Genomic DNA, 23,213 nt, shown 5'->3' on the forward strand with positions numbered 1-23,213 from the left:
TGGAGCTATGCTTGTTGAACTTTTGTACCAATAGCACCTTTACCAGAGGATGCTGTTTAAAGTCCGAAGAAAACTTTGCTTTTCTGAAGGAATACACACACACACACACACACACGCATATATAAATATTCATACATTTATGTATATATACATATTATAATACCTGTAAGTCAGATATAACGTATTTGTATATGATATATGGCCTAGGAAATTAAGGCTTATTAAATAAAATTTATAAATGCAGATGAGTCAAATACAAAACTCAGACATAACTCTATCAGCTAAGTAATCATTGTTTACGTTTTGCAGTTTATCTTCCATTTCTCCCCTCTAATATGACTCTTAAATTTAGTTACACAGAAATTGATTTTGCGCTCACGACATGCCTAACATCAGGCCTTTATCCTTAAAGAAGTTTCGACACTTGTGTCACCTCATGTGTCTCCAGAAAATGTTTGCTTTTATGCCTTCACGGTTATGCTTTCTTAATAGTAGCAATAAATAAAATGGATGCAAAGTGCTAATTACTTGGAATACAGAAGCAAATTTTAATTCTATTAATGGGCTGGACATAGATGGGTGGGGAGCTGTTTTCTGCTTTTCCCCTCTTCCCCTAGTCCTCTGACTCTGGTGATAATTATAGTCAACAAGTATCCCCATCCTTAACCCCTTTTGCTTCTCTTTCTCTTTCCTTCTCTCAACCTTCCTGGTGTTAGTTTTCTCTTTCCTATTTCTAAGTGTTTTTACTCCGACACTTACAATAAAAAAGTTTGAAATCCCAAAACGTTGACAAATTTCTAAAGGAGGCAGAAAAAGAGTCAAACTTAGTTTACAAATTTGTTTGAGAAATAGCTGTGGGTTGCTTTTTTTTTTTTTTTAATTGTGTGTGACCCTGTTATTGGCCAAGAAACTTGAGCAGCCTGTCTTGGAAAGTCCCTCACTCAGAAATGCCAGCTTGCTAATTGAAGGGATGTGGATCCATGAGGCTCATTTGAATTCCGAAGCCTCTAAGAGACCATGGATTTTTATTTTGTTGGGCCCCAACAGGTTTTGTCTTGCATTATTTAGGACATTGGCCAGGCAATCACTGGACAGCCAGTTTGCTCTCCTTTACATTTTGTAGAATGGTTATCTTATGGTCAAAGGAAAGGAGAGGGCCTTTGGAAAATAAAGCTGTGTATTTACAAGCAGTCATACAGAATTATTTTGTGGGGAAAATAAAGAACAGTTATTTAATTTGTAATTTAATCATTTTTCTTAAACCAACCCAAAGAACATAAATGGGACTATTTAATCATTTTTGTAGCTTAATTGGTAATTTAATAATTTTTCTTAAGCCAACCTAATGAACATAAATTGGGCTATTTATTTTCATTTCTAATGGGCCATATTTACATCACAAAGGACTTGAGAAGTCTTACCAATACAATAAAATGATAAAATGTGAATTAAGACATTAGCAACCAGGATGGAAAAACACAAATTTGTAAATGATGGCCAGATTTGCAAGCAAAAATTAAATTGATAAATGGCAGGACCCCCACTACCAGCTACAGTTAGACTAATGAAAAATCCTCTAATGTTCATTCCTGAAATACAGTTACCACCCTTAGCAGCAAATTAGAGGCAAAGAAGATCTGGAATTTGGACGTTGTATCTGAGTAAGCTCTTTGAGACACTGGACAAGTAATTTCCTTCTGAATACTCTTATACTGACACATAGAAGAAGTGTCAGTGTTTCAAAGGAATCTCTTTGAAGGCTAATACAATGCATTAGGGGTGCCAAATTACCAGAGTAAACTGCCAGTTTGAGAGAATAACTGTTTCTTAAGAGATGGTCTGAAACCTAAGTAAGGAAATCCCCCCACTTGAAAGCCCCTAGGAAGTTAATTGCTTTTGGCGAATTATCTTGGGCCCCAAAAGTCCCTTGATGAGCACATGTTTTGTAATAGGTACTAAAGACTATTTACTTATGATTAAAAATAAAATGACACAATTTAAAACTTGAAATTGATAAAAAGCAACTTGAAACCAAATTTAGGACAGTGAACCCATCCCTTTCTTCTTTTTAAATAGGTAAATATAGAAAAAATGACCACATGATGTGAAACAAAAAGCAAATATTTAAAAACTACATTTATGCTTTATCTCACCACACTAATGTAAAGAATTTTGATTTTACTTATAAATTCTTAGCCTTGTCTACACATATACATAATTGCATGTTTAATTTGAGCTATATATAGTCTGCTTTTTGTTCCTTTGCATGTTACACAAACCTTTTTCTATTTCTAAATAATTTTTATCTCGTATTTTTTATTGGATACATTATAGAGAGAGCATTTATTAAGTGAGCTGGGATTACTATAATTTTTATTATTTTTTAATTTATTACTTATTTTTATAATTTACTATTAGAAAAAAAGCATTTCTTAAATGTACTGGGATACATATATATATGACTTTTTCTTGTTACTAAAAAATTACTCATAGAGCTTACATATTAAAATTTTAGGACTTATGATGAAAAATAATAAAATAATTTAAAATGATGAAAAATAATAAAATAATTTAAAACGATAAAAAGCAACATAATTTTATATGTTGTACCTTGTACTTATAAGGTACAACACTACAAGAACCTTAGTGTGTAGTTTTCTTTTTGCTATGTATGTATATATACATTCATAAAAGTGGAAAAATAACATTTAATAAATCCTCTTTATTTTCTGGAAAATCCTTACTTTAAAAATGTCTTTAGCTTCTTATATAGTTTGACTTCTAACATCAATTAAATATCTTCAATTCAGTCTCAAGCAGGAACAAATCTTCAGTCCACTTGCCCACCTTTATTGTCTTTGAAGTGAGTGTGAGTAGTAAAGCCCAAATCAGAGAGAAGTTGACTTTTGTAAGATTGGTAACTTCACCTTCCCCGGAAGGAAATGAGGTGGTTCTTCCCTTTGATCACAACTTCTTTCTTGATTTGAAATAAACTGTTGTACAGCCCAGTCACCCCATCTTTAGGCATTTAGAAATGGCAATCATAGTTATATAGGACAACTAGCCTGAGTCCCACTAAGTAGAAACGGTAGTGAATTTAGTATAAGATTATACCTTTAGGCTGGGCGGGTGACTCATGCCTGTCACCCAGCACTTTGGGAGGCCAAGGTGGGTGGATCATGGATCACTTGAGATTAGGAGTTTGAGGCCAGCCTGGCCAACATGGCAAAAACCCGACTCTACTGAAAATACACAAATTAGCTGGGTGTGGTGGTGTGCCTGTCATCTCAGCTACTCGGGAGGTTGCGGCAGGAGAATCGCTGGAACCTGGGAGGTGGAAGTTACAGTGAGCCAAGATCATGCCACTGCACTCCAGGCTGGGCGACAGAGTAAGACTCCGTCTACAAAGAAAACAAAGAAACAAAAAATCATACCTTTAGGCAAGGCCAGCCTTGTAAATTAGCAAATCTGACTACAAATTCAATCAGCAGATATACTCAGCCCAGCAAAGTGAGCAAGCTTACTGTAGGTTGTGTTAAGGCATGGACTGGGATAAACTGGCAAAATTAGAGTAAATTTGACAATTTGACATTGGATTCATTAATGACAGCCTGTCCTTCAATGAAGTCAGGCAGCATTGTGTTTCTATTCACCTCTGTGTTTTGTGAGGCTATAAAAATATAAGATATGAGAAATGTGAATACTTTTTATTTGTGAGAGCAGAGATCTTGAAAAAGAGAGTAAGAGAAAGTCAGAGTATGCGGGTAAAGGCTCTTGTTTTTTTGCTGAGGATTTAGCTTTGGTTTTTAGCCATTCTCACAAAGAGATCATTGGTCCTAATTAACTGGTTGTTGTTGGTTTTTTCACATGAATGTCTGTAAGATTTTAGGCTTGATTTTAAAAATTGGGCCTATACTCACAGAAAGACAAATACTGCATGATCTCACTTATATGTGGAATCTAAAAGGTTTAAATCCATAAAAGTAGAGAGTAGAATAGTGGTTACCAGAGGCTGGTAGGGGGCAAAGTTGGGGGGAGTTAGGGAGATATTGGTCAAAGGATACAAAATTTCAGTTAGGAGGAATAAGTTCAAGAGATCTAGTGTACAACTTGATGTCTATAGCTAATAACAATGTATTGTATACTTGAAAATTACTAAGAGTAGATTTTAAGTGTTCTCGCCACACACACAAAAGAAAATACGTATGTGAAGGAATGCCCAATGTTAGTTAGCTCGATTTAGCTAATTATCTTCCAAAATATATACATAATTCAAGACATCATGTTATATACCATAAGTATATACAATTTTTTTATTTGTCAAGTAAAAAAAATACAAAAAAAAACCCTGGGCCTATACTGCCCACAGGTAGTGGCCACAGGCAGAGCTGGTCCCAAGCCCCTCCCTCTCTCTGTAGTCCCTTATCCCAGATTGCTTTATTCTTGTACGACCCACGTGGCCCCTCTGGGCTTGTAAGGGCTCTGGGGCTGTATTTTAGGACTCTATAGCCCTTACATTACCCATTTCCTCTACCAAAGGTCATTTCTCTTATCTTCAAGCTTATTTTTGGAAGAGTCATTATTTCTTCATGAGAAGTCAAATTCTGATTTGCAAGTGCTGAACACAGATGCTGTTAGTCTATAAAACTCTTATATTCTCACATGTAAATGTAGTAACCTGCTAACCTCAGATTCTGCTTCCTCTAACCTAGTTGCCTTGCAACTGTGATGAGCATCAAAATCACCAAGGGTACTTCCCCATTCTCAGAGATCCTGATTCCTTAGGTCTATGTGGGGGCCTTAGCACTTTTTAATAAATAATGCATCACTACAGGATTCTGATGTCTGTCAGGGTCTTGAGAACTATTTTTCTAACTCTAGCACTAAACTCAAAATGTAATTTCAGATGGAATTTCCTAGGCTCATTCATTTTGTTTTATTTATGGCTTGGCCAGTCATGGATCTAATCAGTAACTTGCAGCTGTTGCTTCAACTACCTCTGTCCTGGACTGTCCAGAGATTGGCTTTAAGAAAGAAAGAGGACATCCCTGGGATAAGATTACCATGTGTATTTTTATGTACACATTTTGAAAAACATACAAACGAATGGGATCTTTGCTTATCTCTTTCATGTAGAAAAATTTATTTTACTTCTATTTCAGGTTTTCAATAATCTAGTAGGACAAGATGGCATCACTATATCCCTATTTTTTACACAGATATATTAGAGATACATTATCTTATTGGAAATTTTAAACTATTCAATAATAAACTATTAGTCTTTTAGAATTTCTTTTTCCTCAAGTGTTGATAAGTAACTGAAAGTCTACAAGCAGACAAGCAGAATTAGTCGGTGGAACTTCATTTCTTGCTCCATTTTTGTCCTCAGCAGTAGAGGGTGGTGAGATTTCAACCCAGCCTAGCAGGACCAATAAGTCTGGAAAGAAGTAGCTCTAGTTCATATTGCCATCTGCTAATTATAGTTCTGAAGACCATGGGAAATCTCTTGCCTATTTAGCTCAGTGATCATCCAAGATGGGAAATTCTTGGGCTCAGCTGTGAGGGATCGCAAGTTTATATGTACCACTAATGTCTCACAAATCAAGAATCCAAGAGAATCAAGAGACTATAGTTCATTCCTTATATTAAATTCTTAGGACTGCCAACTGGGTGGCTACAGTTTTGGGGGCTAGAAGTCTGATATCAAGGTGCCATCTGGACTGGTTCCTTCTGAGGAACACGAGGGCGGGATCTGTTCCAGGCTTGTAGATGGCCTTCTTTTCCATATGTCTTCACATTATCTTCCTCTGTTTGTATGTGTGTCCAAATTTCCTCTTCTTTTTTTTTAATTTAGAAATTTATACAGTCTACAAGCTTTATATAGCTTTAGTTAAAAAAAAGCAAAAAAAAAAAAAATCAAAACAAAAACAGTGAAGCCAAGACACTCTTCCAAATTCTGGACCCTTCCCGCCTTCCAAATACAAGAGCTCTGGAAGTTGTATATGCCAAATTTCCTCGTCTTAAAATGTCACCAGTCACATTGGATTAAGGCTCACCCTATTAACACCATTTTAACTTAATCACCTCTGTAAAGACCCTATCTCCTGATACAGTCACATTCGGATGCTCAAGAAGTTAGGGTATCGGTATCACTATATGAATTTCGGAGTTGGGGGAGGACACAATTTAGCCCATGACAGTCTTGAATCTCCTTTGCTAGATGCATGACTGTGGGCCAGTCACTTCACCAGTTGGGATACTGCCATCTCTATCAGAAAACGGGTTTGGGCTAGGTCATCTATAAAGTCCTTTCTGCTCTAAATTGTAAATATAATGAGATACCAACTTTTAGTTTAATTGTTTAACATTTTAGAAGCTAACTGGATGCTTTGCTGGTGTCAACACTCCCCTTTACAAAAAAAAATTCGGCCGGGCACAGTGGCTCACACCTGTAATCCCAGCACTTTGGGAGGCCAAGGCAGGCGGATCACGAGGTCAAGAGATTGAGACCATCTGGCCAACATGGTGAAACCCCGTCTCTACTAAAAATACAAAAATTAGCTGGGCATGGTGGTGCGCATCTGTAGTCCCAGCTACTCGGGAAGCTGAGGCAGGAGAAACACTTGAACCCAGGAGGCGGAGGTTGCAGTGAGCTGAGATCACGCCACTGCACCTCCAGCCTAGCAACAGAGCAAGACTCCATCTCAAAAAAAAAAAAAAAGAAAAAATCTCACTTTCTGTTTCTACTGTTCTCTCAAGTACCCCTCTGCCTTCTGTTACTTCTTTGCTGCATTTTGAGAGGAATGGGGTGGGGAGCACTCTTTCCTGTAGAACCCCCTAACCCATCTATTTTCATCAATCTATTTGAAATTCAAAGCCAGGGGTTAAAATGTCCACTTTCAATTTGAGATGTCTAACTTTCAGATAAATCTATTAACATGCATTTCTAAGTGACTTTTAAGCTAAGCATTTTATTTTATTAAGCTCATATAGAAGGGTAACTATTATACTTGTATAATAAAGTGCACTTTCAAAAATACTAGGTTCAAATGTAAAATAATATTCGTAATATTTTATGACAAACCTCCTAGAACTTATATGTGTCTTTCTCCCCAGAGTAGTCTCTATGGGTGCCTAAACAATATTGCATTATTAGATTTTTTTCAGTTTATAAGCCACACAAGAAAGTTAACCCATGTCGTATCTAGAGGCATAAAAATAGTTGTTCTGAGAAATATATCTGTTTATTCCTAGTTCAGTAACAGCGCAATGAGATCCTAAATTATGAGGTACTTTTTGTTTATCTTATTGTCTCATTGGCAACCGGCAACTCCTGTTGCATTTTTGACATGGGAATCTATCAGGGTGTGGTTAATAAAGTACATTTCCATGGAAAGTATTCTTTAAGAAAAAATAAACCAAGATTTCATCAGAGACAGAAGTTACTGCATACTGTAGTTACCAGTTTCTGGTGATTTGTATAACTGAGCTTTCGATTTCAAAAATTAAAAAGTTCTCTTTAGTGTAACATATTTTTGTGTCCAGTAATTTTACTTCAAAAATAAAAGAGAATTTTCTTTACCATCAAACAATGTTGCTGTAATGAGTGGTGATATATTTAGTCCTAGAGGACCAAAGAGAAATAAAATGGCTTTGATTATGCTGGTTTAAGAAAATATATCCAATTAAACAGAGGTTAATATTTGTGATGTTTGATTTAGTAAAATTATAAGACTACCAAAGAAAACTAGAAGAGCAAAATAACCAAAATTTATATAAAGAATTAAATGTTAATAATTCAAAGGTTTAGAATTTTTCCCATCTTTCAAATACTAAGTTGCTGTTATAGATTTACTACCATTATTACCCAGATTTTCCATTTTACTAAAAAATAATAACATAGCTTGTTATGATAAATCAGTATAGATCTTTAGGCTCAACACACCCTGCTACCTTTTAAACTTTTTTATTATACAACAAACACATATGCATTATCAAGAAAAGATGAGTTTAGCAAAATGAAGAAAAATAGTCTTAGCAACTAGAAATAAGCACCATTAAAATTTCTGTGTGTTAAAAGATAATATACTGCTGAAACTTTTTTTTTTTCTTGAAATGTCCCTCTTTTCTTTCACTTTTCATTTTCTTAATCCCTAACCTTCTACTGTTGAATTTTCTGGGCCACCGTTATACCCCCTCATCAAGAGGGCATTTTTTTTCTGCAGCAGCTGAGCACAATGGTCATATTGAAGAAATTCCCTTGTGGGGCTTTGCCTAGAGGTAAAATCCTCTTGGCCAGGTGCGTTGGCTCATGCCTGTAATCCCAGCACTTTGGGAAGCTGAGGCGGGAGCATCTTCTGAGGTCAGGAGTTTGAGACTAGCCTGGCCAACATCGTGAAATGCCGTCTCTACTAAAAATACAAAAAATTAGCCATCATAGTGGTGCATTCCTGTAATCCCACCTACTTGGGAGGCTGAGGCAGGAGAATCGCTTGAATGCCGGAGGCAGAGGTTGCAGTGAGCCGAGATCTAGATTGTGCCACTGTGCTCCAGCCTGGGTGACAGAGCAAGACTCCATCTAAAACAAAAACAAAACAAAACAACAACAACAACAAAAACAAAAACAAAGTAAAACCCTCTTTACTGTGATGACTCTAAAGCTTGTTTTGCCTCTCTAAATCACAACAAACCGTTTGCAGTCTGATGCTGTGCTCAAAATTGTGAATTCTCACTGACTGTTCCAGGCATCTGTCTACTCATTCTTGCCATGCTGAGGGCTGTCATTTCTCACCACTGAATGCCTTTTTTTTTTTTTTTTTTTTTTTTGCTTCTTTTTAAAAGCCTTTTCCTGTTTTCTTTGAACTTCAATAAAAACAGGGGGTAAGAAGGTAATATGCTTTTATTTTGTCTCTGGGTTTTTTTTTTTTTCCTTCTTCTTTTGGTTCCTTTTCAGATCCTGGCTCATCAAGGCCATTTGCCACACTGACACTGGAATAAGCCTGAATGGGGGTCTATATTTCTTCCAGTAGTTAGTTTAATTCGGTCATTGAGCTGTTGCTCTACTTGTAACCATCATGCTAGATCCGAGCGTTGACTATTGCTAAGAAGGTGTGGAGATCCTTTCAGACTGGCATGGTGCTAGGGCAGAGGTTCAGTCATTATCTTCTGTGTCTGCTAATTCTTGCATCATTTCTTCTACTCTGTAACCTGGTTGGCTATAAAAAGTGATTCTTCCTCACTGATGGGTGAATATCCAATTGTTCTCTCAGTTTCTTGTCATCGGATACAAAGAACAAATTTCATGTGTCCCTGTTTCTGAGAGGTTCAAAGGGAGCAAATGCACAGATTCTAGCTTAGGATGACTTCCAGCTTCTAACTATTTGTCTGTGCATTCCATTTCCTCACCCCTGCGAGAGGTTGCAGTCATGGTCACGGCTGTTCTGAGAAATTCAGTGCCCAAACTGGAGGGAGGAGAACACAAACTCAGCTTCTTCCCAAGCTTCAGGGCAGGGCTGGCAAGTTTTGCCTTCTCCGCCAGCAAGAGCCCTGGCTCTAGGGGTCTTGCTACAGTTTTCCCAGACTGGAGGTCTTGGGGCTGGATTCTGGTTCTTAGCGAATTCCTGCCAAACACCTCCCCTTTCCCCAGTATCCATTTGTTTTGAAGGTTCTTTGCAGGCTTCTTGCCAATAACTGTCTTAAAACAAATGGAGTTGTTTGCATGCCTAGATGGAGTAAAATATTTAGGAAACTATTCTACAAATATGAAACAGCCCAGATTTGGGCCAGAAGTCCTGGTTCTGAGTCTCTTGTTAGCCACTCTTAACTGTGAATTATTGGACAAATCATTTCTCGCACTCTGTGTAATCTGTCACCTGGGTACTTGATGATTTAAACCAGGAATTGTGGCCCTTCTCATAATACTGTCTCCTAAATATTGGGTGAATTTAGTATATCAAGGAGGGCAGGGCACTATACCCGTAGGGGACTCTCTCTCTCTCTCTCTCTGTCTCTTTGCCTTTCTCAGATATTCATCTTTGGTGGCAGACCTGGGGTTCAAACCACAGTTGTTTTGAAATTTCTCTTTCCTCCTCCACTATGCTCCCCCTCACTGAAACTTTAATAATAAAAGTAGCACACTTATTGGGCATGTATTTGTTATGTGCCAGGTTCTGTGCTAACAGCTTTAAGTGCATTATTCCACTTATTTTCACAACAAGCCTGTGAGGAAGAGGTTATTTCCACTTATAGGTAAAGAAACTGAGACTTGGAGATGTAAGTGATTTTACCCACAAACACAGGGCAGTAAGTGGGAGGCCCTGTTCACCTTAGAATACCTGGCTTCGATCATCCATGGTGCTGTTTCTAGTGTGGTTTGAAGAACCTGAGGTCTGAACTGCTATACAGGTGACCTGCTGCTTTCTTGGAGAGAAATCTGAAAGACAGTGGAGCCCTCACATTGGCTTTGCCTGTGCACAGCAGATACTGCCAATTTTGGGCGGGTTACACTTGTTTACCACGTTGTTTACTTCAGAAATCAATAAAATTCTCTTCATGCTTTTATTTTACAGGTTCTTACGTCTGTTGCTAGATTATCGTCCAAAAGTGTTAATGCCCAAGTGACTGACATCAACTCCAAGGGACTGGAATTGAGGAAGACTGTTACTACAGTTGAGACTCAGAACTTGGAAGGCCTGCATCATGATGGCCAATTCTGCCATAAGCCCTGTCCTCCAGGTATGTTACACAAAACATCCAGAGATTACAGTGAAAGTCACAGTTAGGAGTAGCACATAGTAATCATGATTATAATAATTTTACAGTTTTTGGTTCCCCTGTATTATATAACATAACTGAGAGAAAAACAACTATGAAATTATTTTCCAAAGATGAGTTTTATTTATATTTATCACGCTTATTTGATGTGGTTATGGATAAATTTAATTTACAAGTGACATGCACCTCTGAAATGAGAAGATTGGTCTATTTGGCTCCATTTCTTCTAAGCAAAAATGACTCATTTGTGAATATGAAAGCTTATCATGTCAAAACTGATTAGGTTCTATCATAACAATAGTGGAACTCTGAAAGCAAGAGACTTCTACTCTTAAGGGATATGTCTCAGCACTTCCCTTCAATCAGAAGGTCTCTAAGAAAGCTGTCCTGGCACTGAAGCCTGCAAAATATATTTGCATTTTGCAGCTGAATAACTAGATGAATAAGAAAAGCAACAGGCAGAAACCAACAGCTTTTTTTTTTAAATCAATACTTTGAAGGGCAAACTAATTTCAGATCACAAATCCTTCAAACACTGGTAATTAGAAGCTAAGCAACATGCAATTGTGCAAACATTTCTTCAACTTTGAGTAGAGTTGAAAAAAGGAAAATAGCACATGGGTTCATGTGATAGATTAATAGAACAAAAAAGGACTGTAGTATGTTTCATGGTTGGCCTCCCAGGCTTCCAGCACTCAAGCTGCAAAAGAGGATAGGTCCTGTTTGTGAAAAGATTCTACCAGTCTCCCTGTGCTTCATGTCCAGATTTTAATAATCCTTATGGCAAAATCTCCCCTATAACCCAACCCATTTATACTTAAACCCATTTACACTTAAATCTTCTCCAACACGAATAAAGAATGGCTTCCTGGCTTTATTATAACTTGCTAAACACAATCAATTTGCTCTATGAATTTAAATCTTTGTTCATAATTTTAAAACCTAAAATGCAAATTAAAATGAACAAAATATGCTTTGCACATCAAACTGTCAAGGATTTTTGTCTATTGCTTTTTTTGGTTTCGCTTTGTTTTAATTTAAGAAGTGAATGTAAATTGTTACAAACTTTTAAGAAAGACATTGGATATATGAGTCAAAAATTTGAAAATGTTTATACTTGCTAAGATAGCAATTAATTTATATGAAAATACCCTGAGAAAGTAATCAAAAATAAAGGAAAATATTGTACACATGATATTTCATTATCAATATGATGTGGGATTCCTTAGGTAAATTTTGGAATATTTAAAGGCTGAAATAGTATGTATCAAAGTCATGTTTTCTGATATATTTCTAATGTAATCCTCAATTATATAAACCTTCTTAAGTGATTTCCAACTGATCTGGCTAGATTAACTGATTCTCCCTGATCCGTCTATAAAATATCCCGGATGGCATCCAACCATGTTAAATACTCTTCCCACTTCAATTCCCTCTTGTTGAATTTTAGGCTTATCAATATTTAAGTTGCTTCCAAATCTGTTTATGCTCATTGGTGTTGTGATATTCATATGTAATTTGATTGAATATTGCATAAATTAATGAAATACAAATACAGAGAAAAGACAGATTTTATTTCTATGAAAACTAGGTTAAGTGCTTTTGAGAATTCAATAAAGATGAGCTGCTAAAATGTTGTTGATGAATTTTGTGAGGGAAAAATAAAAGTTAAGTAGTAGGAAAAATCACAAAAATCTCTAAGGCCATTCATACAGATTATTGGTATGTTTATGTTTTCATTTCATCAAAAAGGAAGGGAGGGAGGGAGGAGGAAAAAAAGAAAGAAATGAAAAAGGAAGAGAAAAATAGACAAACAGGAAATTATAGGTGATGCATTATGGATGTGACTTAAGTAAGAAAGAACCTGGGATTATAATAACTTCTATATCACAAGATTGTCAAATGATTATATAGTTATATTTTATGAATTAAAACAAAATATTTGCAGTATTTTTAAGTGATTTCCTATGTAAATTGACATTTTTGATTAAATGATCAAAGAAGTCCTCCCCACATCATCATATTCAATAAGAAGGATTCTATGGTATACTGCACACATATTTCATATATACACATTGTACATATATACATATATACACACATACCTGTTATATATATGCTCATGCATATACATGTATGTATGTATTATATGCATATAGGAATGCAACAAAATAACGGCAATATCTCAAGATTGTTGATATATAGTTTTTTGTTTGTTTGTTTGTTTGTTTGAGATGGAGTCTCACTCTGTAGTCCAGGCTGAAGTGCAGTGGCATGATCTCAGCTCACTGCAATCTCTGCCTTCTGGGTTCAAGCAATTCTGCAGCCTCAGCCTCCCAAGTAGCTGGGATTACAGGAGCACACCACAACACCGGGCTAATTTTTTGTGTTTTTAATAGAGGTGGGGTTTCGCCATGTTGGTCAGTCTGGTCTCAAACTCCTGACCTTAGGTGATCTGCCTGCCTTGGCCTCCCAACCTGCTGGGATTACAGACATGACCCACTGTGCCCGGCCTGATACATAAGTTCTTCTTATACTTTCCTGCCTTTTCCAACATTTCTATAATAAGCATATGTACCATTATACTAAAAAAAAGTATTTTAAAATTTGATTTTCAATAAAACAACTACTTATTTTCTTATTTTAATAAATTTTGTTTTCATACTTTGGAGGAACAAAAGAACCTGTGATTTACTGTATCTCCATTATACCAAGGAAGTTGTGCAAGGCACATTCTGCAAGATAATTCATTAAAGAGACCAATTCATTCAGAGACCAGTATAATACCACTAGCAAAAAATAAAATTATACTTGGACTTGGGTTCTGTTTTCTTTAAATATTGCTACAATGTTATATAGCCCTATGCACTATTTTTGAATTTTGTTCTGGGAATCTCCAGTTTGTTTGTTTTTTACTATTGACAGACTATTATCTTTACTTACTAAAATAGCATATATATTTACATGTCATAATTTGCTCATGTAGTAAATATTTTGTTTTATCAAAAAGAATATATGAAGTTATTAAGGAATTCATGTTCCTAGGAAACACAGCAGAAATTAATTTTGCTGTATAGGTGAGCAGAGCAGATTAAACTGCTTATTTTTTTTAAAACTAGTTATACCATTAACAATTAGAGTCACTAGTAATGTTTTTCTCACACTTCCCTTGATATTTTCTGTCACTTTCTTCTTCATTCTCTATTCCCTTACCTTCATCTAGCTTTCCCCATAGCATTTTTTTAGCACTTGATATCAATATATTTATTTGTGTATTGTCTGCCTGCATCCCAAGAAGGTGAAGTCTTTGGTGATGAAGGCTTTATCTTATTTCCTGCATAATATCAAACTTCTAAAAAGTTCCTAGGACTGAATAGGCATTTAATAAACACCTATCAGATAAATGAATTTTTAATAGAACACATTGCATAATGCTTTCTAATAGCAATACAGTGACAAACTTTATTTTTAAAGTAAATTAATGCAAATGTGTATATTATTTAAAATTATTTGTTTTTAAGATAACAAACCTGACAGATAATAAATTTTGGCATAAATATGTTAATGCTTATCAAAACTCATCAGTATGTACCCTGTCTTTTGATGAAAAAGTAATAGAAAGGGGAGAACAAAGAGAACTGTTGTGCTCACTACGCAGGCCGAGTGCAGTTCTGACAGCAATGCAAGAGAAATATTACTATCTCCATCATATGCAGGATGAAATTTAGACTTGGAGAAAACAACACTTTGTTAAAGATTTTATAGCTGCTCAAGATTTGACCAAGGCTTTTAAAACTTCAAATGTTCTTTTCCTTATTACACTGTTTCTTATCAGGATTTGTGGACTTTGGAAAGTAAAATGAAAAGTCAGAGCAATGTGAGTTAGTTTGATAATCTCAGTGGCCAGTAACAGCTATCCCCACTCTGAATATATACCAACCAACCTCTCCCCTTTCTCCAAGGAAGTTAGTTGTTGGCAAAGGCATTTCGTGCAGTGTACTTTGTCATTCTAACCTTCCTTTTTTTTTGTATGCTCCTGTTGCTAATCATCCTATGTCTATGGGCTTCAGTCACTCTTTTAGCTTTTGTCTTGGGAGACTTTCTGTCTGTTGACATGACTTTTAAAATAATCTTCTCCCCCATTGTATTTATATCTCATTAGCCTGCACCCACTCCCCTTGTGTTTTAGAAGAGTTTTATTGTCTGTCATCCCTGCATACTTGCCACCCTGTTACCTGCCCGTGTCCTGTTCAAACACTTGCTCCTTTTTTCCTTGGGCAGGTGAAAGGAAAGCTAGGGACTGCACAGTCAATGGGGATGAACCAGACTGCGTGCCCTGCCAAGAAGGGAAGGAGTACACAGACAAAGCCCATTTTTCTTCCAAATGCAGAAGATGTAGATTGTGTGATGAAGGACATGGTAAGAGTTTTAAAAAGCAATTGAAAGAGGCCAATCTTGGAATTTCATGTAGAACCATTTATAAGACAATTTGAAACTGGGGCCTACTGTGGTGCTATGTTGACACTCAGGAAAGGGAAGGACTGGTGGCTAGGGTACCGCAGGACCAGGTACCGAGCTAATTACTGGTCTAGACCTTTATGAGTAAGTCTGGGCAATTCTTCCAGATATAGGAGAATGACTAAATATGAACCCTAGGAACAGGGTGCATCAGCTCAAATCAAAAGCTCAGAAATTATTTTTTTTCCGGCCTTGACTTATGCTTATATAATGGTGCTCGTTCATGGCCAGAAAAAACTCAGAAGCCTGCAGATACAAGGACACAGAAATCCAAAAGTAAGTAGGAATGCTCCCCCTTTCTTTGGGGATTTAGTTTGTCCTGATAATTCCATCTGGGGACCTGAATTTTCATGGATATCTCAATGTATTCTAAGGACCCAGATTGAAGTATAACAGAAGTGTTTCTAGTTTTGTTTGACATGAAGAAACCTCTGGACATAAAGCTTTTCCCATCCCTATTCAGCCTATAAAGCAATGTTTCTCATCCCTGGCAGTGCATTAGAATTGCTTAGGGAGCTACTAAAAATGTTTCATGTTTAGGTCCCACCTCAGGGCAATTACATTAGAGTCTCTGAGTGAGGACCTTGTTATTGGCCTGATGGAGTAAGTCTAGGGTAGAGCCTAACATTCTACATTTTTAACAAGCTCCCAGGTGATGCTCATGCTGCCAGTCCCCAAGTCACCCTTTGAGTGTTAAGGCTAGAGACTAGAGGAACAGGGGAGACATCTAAGCAATGGTGAGGTTTGTCTTGGTTGCTGCTAAATGATTGCTGGCCATTTCAACCTGGGGTTTCCTGTTCTGTGTTTAAACACTGGCTGTATTACTGGTGTCATGGTGTGACTGTTGATATAAGCAGGGGATCTCAAAAATCCATGCAGCTCCTGCCCACCATTTTCATAGTCCGCTTATAATTAGCCGCTGTAATTAATAGTTTCCAAACTGATTTTCTAGGCTTAGAAGTGGAAATAAACTGCATCCGGACCCAGAATACCAAGTGCAGATGTAAACCAAACTTTTTTTGTAACTCTACTGTATGTGAACACTGTGACCCTTGCACCAAGTAAGTTTCAGTCTTTCTCTGATTAAAACACTAGATATAACACTAGATATAACTTTCCTAGGGAAGTAACACTGACGGAGAGTTAAGAATTAGGGTTCTAGTCCTGCTTTGCCTCCAAGCAACTAGATGACTGTTTGCTCATTTAAACATTAGTGAACACTTCCTGTGTAGGTGACAGTTTGCTGGCCACTTAAGCTAAATATATGAGCCAGACATACGCCTGGCATCAAGGTATCAGTCCAGAAGCACAGACAGTCAAGGAAAGCAATGGTTATTGTGTTTCAACAGCATGAGAATAGCATCAGAAGAGACTTATGTTCCAGGTGTTACAAATTATACAGGAAAACTTTTCAACTCTGCCTGAGGAGGTAGAGGTGAAAACATGAATGTGTCTCGTGACTTGAATCTTGAAGAAAGAAAAGAAAGAACATTAACAGGTGCACATGGATGGAATGCACATTATAGGCAGGGAAACAGCAGCTGCAAAGAGACAAAGGAAGCTCAGGAAAACAGAGTACTGGCTGGAGTGTAGGAAAGACTGAGAAGGGGTCAGGGCTGAATCATGAAAGGCCTTGCCTTTTAGGCTAAAAGAGGTTGGTTTTGACCCAAAGTTAGGGAACCTGACTTGTAAGTCATCTTGGGAAGATTTTAGGAGTTCATCTAATAGGCTTAAGAAATAAGGACATGATGCCTTATGTTTTATTTGCTAGGAAAATTTTATGTACATTTGTTCCAGGCTGTCCCCTGGCCCCAAGTGTCTGAGAGTGCCCCTATGATGACAGGTTAGGTTGGCATTGGGGAAGCAGCTGACTTAGTAAAATAATAACAATAATAGTAGTTCCAAATATTTCATAATCTTGATTTAATTTTCTTGTCATCATAACCTTTTGAAATAGATAATATTATTTCCATGTTATTGATGAGATAATAGGCTCATGGCAGTGTGACTTCCCAAGCTCACCTAGTCAGGTAATGGGCAGAGGCTGTGAACTCAGACAACCTGATTGTGAATGTTTGTCTGTCTGAAGGAAATCACACATGAATCTCTTGTGTCTCCTGATCACCACCGGTTGCTAAAAGTGGCAGCCTCTAAGGGCCAGCTGAGTACCCTCCCTGAGCTGCATCACGGGCTTGGCTATCACCTGGCCATTTTCTTGGTCTATAGGAAGTTTTTGAAATTAACTTTTGGCAGTTTATTTTAAGAGCTAGTTTAAGCTATAGGATTTACTGTTCAGTTTATTACCAGGTTTAAGTTTATTTTTGTATCCACTTCATCTCTCTTGTGTGTCACTATTTTCCTATCTTCCTTTAACTCTTGAAATCTTAAAACAGAGTCATTCCTTATGATATTTTTCACTCAGCCATCCAAATTATATTAACTTGTGCTAGCTTTAGATACTAATTTAGAAATATTTGAGGGAATACGTTTGCCAAGGATGCAAAGACGAATAAAATGGCCCCTAATTTATAATGTTCCATTGAAAATGATAAAGGAATTATTCTGCCAGGCTTTTGAATTTCTCCTGTATTTTTTTTTCTAGATGTGAACATGGAATCGTCAAGGAATGCACACTCACCAGCAACACCAAATGCAAAGAGGAAGGTAATTTTTTTTTTACGGTTATATTCTCCTTTCCCCCGTCCCCAAGGAAAGATGTGAAGAAAAACCAATCACTCTTGATTACTAGAAAGTCCTTTATTTAATCTTAAAGATTGCTTATTTTCATATAAAATGTCTAATGTTCCAACCTACAGGATCCAGATCTAACTTGTGGTGGTTGTGTCTTCTTCTTCTTTTCCCAATTCTACTAATTGTTTGGGGTAAGTTCTTGCTTTGTTCAAATTGCTGATTGAAATAACTTGGGAAGTAGTTCACAAAGATTTGCCTCATTCTTACCTATAAAAAGCTACCAGTTTGGTAGATTTATGTATTGTTAATTTCTTGCCCCTGAATGCAGCCTTGAGAGCTGACTGATAAGAACAAGTGAAATTATTCTTCAGCTAGTTTCTGAGCAACAGTTTTGGGGCATTGAGTGGTATTCTCATCCTTCCTATGAACAAGGGTTCTCTGCAGCAGCAGAATTGGCGAAAAATCAGAAGTAATTCTTCACTATTCATTGAGATCTCCCTATGCAAAAAGAGAACACAAGAAGCAAAGGCATTCCCAGGAAACACATTGCAGGGAACACTTTAAAAACTTGTACTTCTCTGCCTCCTCTTCCTTGGCCTAATTGCTTGTTTTTAATTATTTCTCCTTCTTAACTTAAAATACTATGGGGACACATGTTATACAAAGGTGACTTAGTAGAGTCAGTAGAAAAGCCAAAATTAGGTATTATCATAATTAGTCTAGAAAAATCCCTGTAAGTCGTTCATCAACTACAGGGTCACACCAACTTTTGATAACTTAGAAGTATCCAATTTTCCCTTCTCAGAACAATTATCTGTTTCTTCAGTTCAGTTGAAGAAGACAGTTTGCCTTGCCTTGAGCGGTTGTTTAGCTGAAAATACATTTGGGATATTTAAACACTGTAATTGTGCTCAGAGACATACAGATTCTTCTGTCTCACATTGACTTTAATGCATACACCTACTGAGTATGTATGCTTGAGTTATTTGTGTGTGTATTTCATTTCTGGGCATCCATAGCAAGCTGATGTTGACTTGCTTGTCCTACGGCTTCTGCGTCCTGCCATAGTCTTGCCATCCACATCTTTGCTGGACAGAGAGTGGTGCTTGCCATATGGTAAGTAAAAAGCCACCTCCATGCTAGGCCAGCCTGTGGCAATTAGATGACTAACTAAGATATGTCCTTTCACTAGAACACTTGACTTAGTGGTACGAAAGTTCCAAAATCAGCTGTCTCCTGCGATGTTTGGCCACTTTCAAGTTTCAATGAATTTCTCCTTTTTCCTTCTTATATTTCTCTTAGTGTGAAAGTGTGTTCTCACATGCATTCTACAAGGCTGAGACCTGAGTTGATAAAATTTCTTTATTCTTTCAGTGAAGAGAAAGGAAGTACAGAAAGCATGCAGAAAGCACAGAAAGGAAAACCAAGGTCCTCAGGAATCTCCAACCTTAAATCCTGTAGGTATTGAAATAGGTATCAGCTTTCCTTGAAAAGAAAAATAGAGAAATTAGTGATTTGGCTTTTTGTTACTTCCTTTTACTTTTTTGTTTCTTGTTTGTTTCATTTTGTTTGAGATGGAGTCTTGCTCCATAGCCCAGGCTGGAGTGCAGGGGTACAATCATGGCTCACTGCAGCCTCAAAGTCCTGGGCTCAAGTGATCCTCCTGCCTCAGCTGTGACCCTGGGACTACAGGCATGCACCACCATGCCAGGTTAATTTTTATTTTTTATTTTTTATAGAGACAGGGTTCACTTTGTTGCCCAGGCTGGTCTCAAACTTTTGACCTCGAGCAATCCTTCTGCCTCAGCCTCCCAAAGTTCTGGGATTACAGGTGTGAGCCATCACATCCGGCCTGTTACTTTCTTTATTTAAACATTGCTTGTGTTTGTGTGTGCATAGGTTAAAGGGGCCTCACAGATGAATTATGATATGGTACCCAAATTAAAAGTAAACTTGTACAAAAAAACCGTAAGAATCAACAAAAGAGGGAATTGAGAGTGTGCTGAAAATGAGCTGAAAAAAGAACTTGGCCAACTTCCATGTTCCGTGTTGTTGTTATCCCTGCAGAGAAACAGCCTTTACCAGGCATGGGTTCAGTATCCAAGCCTGAGCAAAGAGATTGCTCTTAAAGTTTGTCATAAGGGCACCGCTTAACTTTTCTCTGGCTGCCGGTTGACCTTATGTCTCACCATATCTTTTCCCAACATGGTATCAATATATTTCAGATAGCAAGAAATACACCAAGAAAAGAAACCAGTTGCACTTAACGGAATTATTTTCTTATTTGGGGCCAGGGCTCAGTGGGAGTTAGGATTCTTTAAATTAATATGGTAAAAAAAATTTCAATTTGAGCCATTTTCTGGTATTAAGAATAAGAGTAGTTGTATTTATTTTAATAAGTCTATATGAAAAATAAACTCAACTTATTTTATGAATTCTTTAGGTTTCTTGCCTTTAAAAACTAAGACAATGTTGCTTAGTTTCTGGCAAGGCTGGAACCTTTCAGAATAAAAATTGAATGGTAAAAGTATCCTTCTTAATCACTTAATCTAGCTTCCTAATTTTATACATCAAGCAACTGATTGTACTTCTTTCCGAATTAAGGAAAAATTAGAAGTTCACATTTAGAATATTCTAAAGATATATTTTTATTTGTCTTTCTCTGCTTCCATTTTTTGCTTTCTAGGAAACAGTGGCAATAAATTTATCTGGTAAGGCTTTTATCATTTTATTTCATAGAGATGGCATCCTTTAGAGTAATAGGCCAATTTCAGAGTAAAATAATGTTACTAATTTCAGTGACATATTGTGGGATCTTGTTATTTCTCATACAATTCTACCTGCTCAGCATAAAGCATTTATCAGGCAGTTTGTTTAAATTTATAATGAATACTCATAGTTAAAAATAATCAAGTAACAATAGGACACAATAGTCTGAGGCTTAAGAAACTTTTCCTTCATAATCAGCTAGATGTATTACAGAATTCCTGCCTAAAAAGATCTAGAGGTTAAAGTGCACTGTAGACTCAGGTATTATCAGTGTACCCAACTCTATAACAACATACATGATTCCATTCGGTTGTTCTTTGATCTGTGATTTAGAGATAAGATGATCATAAACTCTTTGCTTATACTTTTAGATTTGTGGGTCATTGATCATTGAATCCATAAGAGATGTTATAGGTGATCTTTTCCAATCCTCTTAATTTATAAATGAGAAAAGAAGATACAGAAATGTTATGTATTGTGGCCCAGGTTATTTAACAATTACTGGGTATATGGCAGGATTTGGAGTTAGAACTCAAGGTTGTCTTGTTTCTGTATTCCCCCAGTCAGCTCTTCATAGACCTTTAGGACTTAGCTATATTCTGAAGTACTATAAAAAGAGAAATAAACATGGTTTTCAGTAATGGGAATTTCATTTAGAAAAACAAATTTTCAGACTATTTTCTATTTTTCAGATGTTGACTTGAGTAAATATATCACCACTGTTGCTGGAGTCATGACACTAAGTCAAGTTAAAAGCTTTGTTCGAAAGAATGGTGTCAATGAAGCCAAAATAGATGAGATCAAGAATGACAATGTCCAAGACACAGCAGAACAGAAAGTTCAACTGCTTCGTAATTGGCATCAACTTCATGGAAAGAAAGATGCGTATGACGCATTGATTAAAGGTCTCAAAAAAGCCAATCTTTGTACTCTTGCAGAGAAAATTCAGACTATCATCCTCAAGGACATTACTAGTGACTCAGAAAATTCAAACTTCAGAAATGAAACCCAAAGCTTGGTCTAGAGTGAAAAACAACAAATTCAGTTCTGAGTATATGCAATTAGTGTTTGAAAAGATTCTTAATAGCTGGCTGTAAATACTGCTTGGTTTTTTACTGGGTATATTTTATCATTTATTAGCGCTGAAGAGCCAACATATTTATAGATTTTTAATATCTGATGATTCTGCCTCCAAGGATGTTTAAAATCTAGTTGGGAAGACAAACATCATCAAGAGTAAATGCAGTGGCATGCTAAGTGCCCAAATAGGAGTGTATGCAGAGGATGAAAGATTAAGATTGTGCTCTGGTATCTAACATATGATTCTGTAGTATGAATGTAATCAGTGTATGTTAGTACAAATGTCTATCCACAGGCTAACTCCACTCCATGAATCAACAGAAGAAGCTATGACCTTTTGTTGAAATATCAGTTACTGAACAGGCCACTTTGCCTCTAAATTACCTCTGATAATTCTAGAGATTTTACCATATTTCTAAACTTTGTTTATAACTTTAAGAAGATCATATTTATGTAAAGTATATGTATTTGAATGCAGAATTTAAATAAGGCTCTACCTCAAAGACCTTTGCACAGATTATTGGTGTCATATTATACAATATTTCAATTGTGAATTCACATAGAAAACATTAAATTATAATGTTTGACTATTATATATGTGTATGCATTTTACTGGCTCAAAACTACCTACTTCTTTCTCAGGTATCAAAAGCATTTTGAGCAGGAGAGTATTACTAGAGCTTTGCCACCTCTCCATTTTCACCTTGGTGCTCATCTTAATGGCCTAATGCACCCCCAAACATGGAAGTATCACCAAAAAAAACTTAATAGTCCACCAAAAGGCAAGACTGCCTTAGAAATTCTAGCCTGGTTTGGAGATACTAACTGCTCTCAGAGAAAGTAACTTTGTGACATATCATGAACCCATGTTTGCAATCTAAGATGATAAAATAGATTCTTATTTTTCCCCCACCCCTGAAAATGTTCAATAATGTCCCACGTAAAACCTGCTACAAATGGCAGCTTATACATAGCAATGGTAAAATCATCATCTGGATTTAGGAATTGCTCTTGTCATGCCCTGAAGTTTCTTAGATTTAAAAGCCTCCTTACTGCTATCCTACATTTAAATATCTTTGAAAGTTTGTATTAAATGTGAATTTTTAAGAAATAATATTTATATTTCTATAAATGTAAACTGTGAAGATAGTTATAAACTGAAGCAGATACCTGGAACCACCTAAAGAACTTCCATTTATGGAGGATTTTTTGCCCCTTGTGTTTGGAATTATAAAATATAGGTTAAAATACTTAATTATAATAATGTTTTTGGTATTTCTGGTTTTCTCTTTTTTGGTAGGGGCTTGCTTTTTGGTTTTGTGATCCTTTTCTCTAACTGCTGTTAAATATAACTTGCTTATGAATCTTTAATGCTTCTTGGG

At 36.5% G+C, this 23,213-nt stretch overlaps 1 protein-coding gene across 13 annotated transcripts in view; it reads left to right on the top strand.

Annotated features, from left to right (window-relative positions):
- Positions 1-22,424, top strand: part of STAMBPL1 (STAM binding protein like 1) — a 137,617-nt gene extending 115,193 nt beyond the window's left edge. For 7 of the 13 annotated variants that reach the window (XM_054435669.2, XM_054435668.2, XM_054435670.2 and 4 more), the window contains 8 exons: positions 10,569-10,734; positions 15,055-15,192; positions 16,244-16,352; positions 17,894-17,955; positions 18,108-18,173; positions 19,357-19,439; positions 20,669-20,693; positions 21,444-22,424. In XM_054435669.2, coding sequence (XP_054291644.1) covers positions 10,569-10,734; positions 15,055-15,192; positions 16,244-16,352; positions 17,894-17,955; positions 18,108-18,173; positions 19,357-19,439; positions 20,669-20,693; positions 21,444-21,775 — 981 coding nt within the window. In that variant the 3' untranslated portion in view covers positions 21,776-22,424. Of the gene's footprint in view, positions 1-10,568; positions 10,735-15,054; positions 15,193-16,243; positions 16,353-17,893; positions 17,956-18,107; positions 18,174-19,356; positions 19,444-20,668; positions 20,694-21,424 lie in introns of all 13 variants that reach the window. The other 6 variants (XM_063670581.1, XM_063670584.1, XM_063670582.1 and 3 more) reach the window with 3 other exon arrangements.
- Positions 22,425-23,213: the final 789 nt, after the last annotated feature.

The sequence above is a fragment of the Pongo pygmaeus genome, chromosome 8 (assembly GCF_028885625.2).
Source record: "Pongo pygmaeus isolate AG05252 chromosome 8, NHGRI_mPonPyg2-v2.0_pri, whole genome shotgun sequence".
NCBI lineage: Eukaryota > Metazoa > Chordata > Mammalia > Primates > Hominidae > Pongo > Pongo pygmaeus.